General features: G+C 57.8%; 1 protein-coding gene across 1 annotated transcript; it reads left to right on the top strand.

The window, feature by feature from the left end:
* Positions 1-209: 209 nt before the first annotated feature.
* ZNF835 (zinc finger protein 835) lies at positions 210-5,672 on the top strand. The gene is given in 4 exon segments (XM_024757234.1): positions 210-603; positions 1,498-1,589; positions 3,526-5,058; positions 5,061-5,672. Coding segments are annotated over 2 exon segments (1,545 nt in total). The 5' UTR covers positions 210-603; positions 1,498-1,589; positions 3,526-3,567; the 3' UTR covers positions 5,115-5,672.
* The last annotated feature ends 1,084 nt before the right edge of the window (positions 5,673-6,756 follow it).

The raw sequence follows: 6,756 nt of genomic DNA, 5'->3' as shown, positions 1-6,756 counted from the left end.
TCCTTGGGCTCCCGGAGCCTCTGAGATTCGTCATCCCACTGGGTGCAGTCGCACGTCCTTCTGGGAGTTGTAGTTTCCGTACACCGGCGCTGCGGGCCTGAATCAATGTGCAGGCGCAGCGCGGCACCTTCTGGGAGTTGTAGTTCTTGACGGACCCGAGCGAGCCGCAACTCTCCCAGTGCGCACGCGCAGTCCGGGCCGGCCTGGCGCTTGGGCTAGTTTGTGGTGGCTGATACCTTGACCTGTGTGGCCCGCACGTCCGCGCCACCGCCGGACGAAGGGTCACCGGGGCTCCGCGTGGGCCGGATAGGCCAGAGACCGTGGAGAAACTGACCCAAACCCGCCAGCCTCGGCGGGAGCCGCCCAAGGCCTTCAGAGATGGTCCCAGAGGCGAGGGCGCCGCGGTGCGCATGCGCGATTGTGTGTACATTTGTCCCCTGTGTGTCTGTGTGACGGTATGATTCCCGACTCCAGCGGCGTGTTCCTGTGCGTGTGAGGCCTGCCCTGCGTGCCACTCCAGAACTTTGTGGCGGTGCGAGCGTGTAGCTATGTGTGTCACTGTGCGTGTAGGCCCGCCTGTCCTATCTGTGCATGAGACTTCATGTGAGTCCGTCCCCAAGTGTCACCACATGTTTGCACGTGCCTGACCCTAGCGGCCTGTGAATTTGAGCATTTGGGGACCTCTGCCTATCTGTGACTTTGGGTATGTGTGGAACTTGTTCTCCTAGGTGGGTGTGAGGTGTATAATTCCACACTTCCTGGCTGTGCAACTGCGTAGGGTGGCTGGGTGGGTGTGCCTGCCAGCATGGAGCTGGATGGTCAGGGTGTGCCTGAGTGGAGGGCTGTGCACAGGATATTGATGAGAGACACTGCGAGGGTGGGGGTGCTGCGTGTGTGTGTGTGTGTGTGTGTGTCTGTTTGCGCGAGGGGGAGACCCTGCAAACCTGCGGCTCTGGACATGTGCGGAGCTCTGCCCACCGCATGACTCTGTGTGTGACTAGGGGTGCCACTGTGGGTGGTGACCCAGGCCAGGCCTGCCCGTTGAGCAGGGCGGCATGTGTGACTTTGTTGTGTGTGTACCCATGTGTGCATGGGCAGGCGTGACTGCAGACGTGCTTGGAGTTGAGTGGGTGTGCGAGACTGCCTGCCTCCTTGTGTATGGGAAGGACTGTGCCACAGCATATGGGTGACTGTGTAAGGGCATCTGAGGGCCAAGGCAGGGGATGGTATAACAGCCCCCCCCCGCCCCGTGTGGTTGCATGCAACTCCATGTGTGTGTCTGTGTGTGATGTGACATGTGTCTGCCTCTGAGCATGTCTCCGTCTCCCTTTTGGTTGCTTGCTTGGGCACCTGACTGGCCCAGGTGTACCCCACCCTGAATCCACTTACCTTCCCCACGTGCACACAGAGGAAACACCCTGCGTTCTTGCTTCACCCACCCACCTGTGCCTGCCCCAGCATCTTCCTTCAGGGGTCCCTGTTTCTTTTTTCTCACAGATGCTGGCTGGACCCACTGAGGCACGTGTGGCCACGGCAGGAGCCACAGCCTGAGTGACATGGACAGGACCCGATGCTCCCAAACCCACGAGGTGGGTACCACTGCCTGCTCTGGGGACCCAGTCAGGTCCCACTCAAGCCTGAGGGCTGCCTGTGGGAGTGGCACCAGAACTGGGACTGGCCCCATTTGGCTCCCACCAGCAAAGTTCTCACCTCTGCACAAAGACCCTGCATGGTCTGGCCCTCACCCTGCCATATCTAATCTCCCCTGCTCTCCGCCTAATTCACTCTTCTCCAGCGCCCCCCAACCCTGCCCAGCCCCCTACTGTTCCTCCATCACCTCCATCATGGTCCTGCCTTAGGACCTTTGCACTTGCTGGGCTCACGGCCCAGAATGCTCGCTCCATAACTTCCTCCAAGTCTTGGCTCATTGAGCCCTGCACTGGGGGACAAGCATTCCAGGTAGGTGGAACAGCCAGTGCAAAGGCCCTGTGGCAGGAGCATGCCTGGAATGTTTGTGGAACAGGGAAGAGGCCTCTGGCTGGAGCAGGGCAAGCCCAGAGCAGGTGAGAGTGTTGTAGAGGCTGAGGTCAGGGAGATGCTGTGCGGGCCATGGAGAGGAGTGTGGCATTTATGGAGCCATTAGTGATTTTTTAAAAAGTATTTATTTATTTGGCTGCTCAGGGTCTTAGTTGCGACATGTGGGATCTTTAGTTGTGGCATGTGGGATCTTAGTTCCCCAACCAGGGATCAAATCTGGGCCTCCTGCATTGGGATCTTGGTGTCTTAACCACTGGACCACCAGGGAAGTCCTGCCATTAGTGATTTTTAATTGGGAGAGAGAGGAAGAGGAAAAGCTCTGGAGCTGGGCAGCCCAGGTGTGGGTCCTGGTATTGCCACTTCTGGGAGCCTCACTGAGGAATAAAAGAGCTTAAAGGGTGATGGGCACATAGGTGTGTGTTCAACAGGTGCTGGTTATTTTGGCCACTATAATAATACACCCAAGTTGGCTTCAGAGTGGCCGGGACCAGTGCCTCTTAGATGTTCCTGTGCCCACAAACCACCCGGGGCTCTTATCAGAAGGCAGATTCCAAGTTACCAGGCCTGGGGAGAGGCCTGAGCTCTGCACTTGTCCCGGGCAGTGCTGATGCTACTGGGCCTTGGGCTAGGATGGAGCGGTTTTGATTTCAGAGTGGAAATCAGGATCTCTGTGTTGACGGCTGTCACGCTCTGTGTGCTAGTTAAGATGAAATGTCTCCTCCTGGTCCGGACACGTGGCCCGCCCGCCCGTGAAAACTTTCACTGGCTTCCTGTACCTGCTGTGCGTGTTCTGTGTGCCATACACACCTGCTCGTCGCCACCTGTAGCTTGTCTTTGCTGGGCTTGGGGTGGGGAGCACCAGGGGGATGAGGGGAGCTCAGAGCCTGTTGAGGGAGGCTCAGGCTCAGCCTGTGAGTGTGACTTTGCACACAGCAGGGAGCAAGCTGGAAGCTGGTTGCTACTGGTGGGAGACAGACACTGGGCCTCTGGACCCACGTGAGCAGGGTCTTTCAGGGAGGGGTGTGCTGCTGTGATACCAGGAGAAACTCATCACCCCTAGGATGGCCCCCACTTGGCCCACCCACCCCAGGGGGCTGAACCCAAAGCAGGTCACTGACTGCTCTCCACACGTGCACATAGTCACAGGCACCAGGGATTAGGACTTCAGTACATCTTTTGCATGGACGCAATTGAACCCATAACAGCAGGGTTTAGAAACATTTTTGGTTGTCACACCTGGGGGCATCCAGTGAGTAGAGGTCAGGGACGCTGCTCACCATCCTACAAGGCACAGGATGGTCCCGCAACAAAGCATGATGTGACCCAGACTGTCAGTAGACAGACCCTGCACTGATCCTTTTCCAGCCCGGGACAGGTGACAAACCTGTTTGGTTTTTTGTTGTCATTCTTTTTTTCTTTCTTTCCTTCTTTTCTCCTCTTCCTTCCCTCCCTTCCCTCCCTCCCTCCCTCTCTTTCTTTCTCATCCAGTAACGATGATGTGAAATCGAGGCAGCAGCTCACAAAGCCGGGATGGAAGGACTCTTGACGGTTGCCGTCCAGCAAGACTCTGAGTTGGAAGAAACCCCAAAACACGAAGGTCATTTCAGGGATGGCCGGGAGAACCAGGAAAGTTGTTTGAAGCAGGAGGTCCACGAGGAAGACCCCACTGAGGACTGCGTCCCAGAGCATGATGAATGCACCAGAACCCCCAGGACCAGATCGAGCCCCACAACTACCCAGGCTGACTGCAGGCCCCAGAGGCGCGGTGCACCAAGAAAGAACCCAAACCAGAAGAACACAGACGCCAGCGCAGAGGAGGAGGAGGAACGAGGTGGTGGCACCAGAAAGCCGTGGAAGTGTCAGGACTGCGGAAAGGCCTTCAGCTACTGCTCGGCCTTCACCCTGCACCAAAGAACCCACACGGGGGAGAAGCCGTTCTCCTGCCCTGACTGCAGCAAGGCCTTTAGCCAGAGCGTGCACCTGATGCTGCACCGGCGGACACACTCAGGCGAGCGGCCCTACACATGCGGTGAGTGCGGCAAGGCCTTTAGCCAGGGCTCCTACCTGGCGGCGCACCGGCGCACACACACGGGTCAGCGGCCACACAGCTGTGCGGACTGTGGCAAGGCTTTCATGCGCCCCACGCACCTGGCGCAGCACCGGCGTGTGCACACAGGCGAGCGGCCCTTCGCGTGTGGCCAGTGTGCCAAGGCCTTTCGTAACCGCTCCTCCCTGCTGGAGCACCAGCGCATCCACACGGGCGAGAAGCCATTCGTGTGTGCACAGTGCGACAAGGCCTTCCGCTTCTCCTCGGCACTCATCCGCCACCAGCGCACGCACACTGCCGAGCGGCCCTACGCCTGTGGCCAGTGTGCCAAGGCCTTCACGCAGATCACGCACCTGGCGCAGCACCGTCGCGTGCACACTGGCGAGAAGCCCTACACGTGCCCCGAGTGCGGTGCGCCCTTCAGCCAGAGCGCCTCGCTGGCCGAGCACCGGCGCATCCACACGGGCGAGAAGCCGTACACGTGCGCACAGTGCGGCAAGGCCTTCACGCAGGTGTCGCACCTGAGCCAGCACCGGCGCGTGCACACTGGAGAGCGGCCCTACGCCTGCCGGGACTGCGGCCGCGCCTTCAGCAACCGCTCACACCTGGTGCAGCACCACCTCGTGCACACGGGGGTGCGGCCCTACAAGTGCCTGGAGTGCGGCGCCACCTTCAGCCACGTGTCCTCCCTAATTGAGCACCAGAAGGTCCACACCGGAGAGAAGCCCTACCGGTGCAGGGACTGCGGCCGTGCCTTCAGCCAGGGCTCGTCGCTGACGCTGCACCGGCGCACACACACCGGCGAGCGGCCCTACGCGTGCCCCGAGTGCGGCAAGGCCTTCAGTAACCGCTCCTACCTTATCCAGCACCACATCGTGCACACTGGGGAGAAGCCGTACGAGTGCAGCGGCTGCGGCAAGGCCTTCGGCTTCTCCTCCGCCCTCATTCGACACCAGAGGACACACGCTGACAAGAAGGTGGGGGACACCTTTGCCCAGTTGCCACACCTGACTCAACACCTGAGCTCTGACTGGGAGGAGGAGCCTGTTGACGGTGGTGGTCCTGCAGAAACCGTGGTGGACCAGCCCAAGAATGAGGGCTGAGGGCTGCCAGGGCCTCCTATAGGCAGGCACCCCGCTGAGCCTTTTATACCTTGTGCTCAGGCTCTCAGCAGTAGCGGGTAGATACTCTACCATCCCCATGTTGCCGATGAGGAAACCAAGGCTCTGGGAGGCTCCGTGGGGTGCCCGAGATCACACAGGAAGGATGTCACAGGGTCAGGACTGGACCTCGCATCTACCAGACTCACCTCCACCACCTCCCTGGTTCAAAATTCTAATTGTGACCCATGAAAGTAGACCTGAAGATATATCTGTGGGTCTCTGGTCGGCCTTTTGATCATTTTATGACTGAGTAGACATTTGGTCCACACATTTAAATAAATAAAAGGTTCAGTTCCTTTGGTGCAGTTGGCATGGTAACAGGGAGCAGGGTCTTAAGAATAAATGTGGGGACTTTCTGGTGGTGCAGTGGTTAAGAATCCGCCTGCCAATGTAGGGGACATGGGTTCGAGCCCTGGTCCAGGAAGACCCCACATGCCGCAGAGCAACTAAGCCCATGCACCACAGCTACTGAGCCTGCACTCTAGAGCCCGTGAGCCACAACTACTGAAGCCTGTGCACCTAGAGCCCGTGCTCTGCAACAAGAGAAGCCACCCCAATGAGAAGCCCACGCACCACAACGAAGAGTAGCCCCTGCTCGCCGCAAGTAGAGAAAGCCTGCACGCGGCAATGAAGACCCCACGCAGCCATAAGTAAATAAATAAATAAATTTATAAAAGAATAAATGTGGATCCCTAGGACTGAAACAGTGCTTCCAAAATTAGAGAAAAATGAGCAGAGAACTCCAGGGCAGGGAAAGTTGTTTTAGAAGGAAGCACCTCTCCCCTGACAGACCTGTGGAGGGTGATTTTTAGAGTGGACCCCAGTCTTTTTTTCAGTATGAGGAAACACCTCCCATTTCCAGATGTTTTCCCCCAACTCAAAGTCCTGACTTTCATGGTTGTCTCTGTTAGCTCTTGCCAAGTAACAAGTCGCCCAGAATGTCCATTTAGTGTTTCCCATGCAGGGTGGTTCTGGAAGTCTGGACCAGTTTCATTCGATGTTGGGAAGGGGAGGGCCCACCATACCAGCCCCTTTCTCAGACCTCTGGGAGTGTGGGAGCGCATAAGCACCAGCGATTGGCCACAGAGTGGAGGCGGGACTGAAATCAGAGCTGATCCTCAGTGGCTGTCCACACCTTGGATTTACATTACTGCCACCACCTTTGTAAACTCAGTGCCTGCAGGACAGCCAAGTGGACTGCAGGTGTTCCCACAGTTGGGATAGTCTGGCATTAGCAGCTGTGTGGCCGGCCTGGAGTCTGGGCTGCTTCCGCTGCAGTCCCGATACCTGACTAGTGGATCAGTGCCTACAAATCTGTGCTTGTAGTTTTGTGAACACAGCGCCTGAGGGACATCTGGGCTGATTTCTTGCCTTCCCACAGTGGAGGCAGGGCCGAGGGCAGTGCCAACAACAATGTACTTTGTGAGCGCACATGACAGGTGACAAGTGACACCACAGCATGCTGTCTGATGGGCAGCTCCAATTGAGGAATACTCACTGACTCCTCTC

Source organism: Neophocaena asiaeorientalis, unplaced genomic scaffold, assembly GCF_003031525.2.
Source record: "Neophocaena asiaeorientalis asiaeorientalis breed wild unplaced genomic scaffold, Neophocaena_asiaeorientalis_V1.1 scaffold1132, whole genome shotgun sequence".
NCBI classification, from domain to species: Eukaryota; Metazoa; Chordata; class Mammalia; order Artiodactyla; family Phocoenidae; genus Neophocaena; species Neophocaena asiaeorientalis.
Note: the sequence above shows the minus strand (reverse complement) of the source record. Positions and strands in the feature narration are given on the sequence as shown.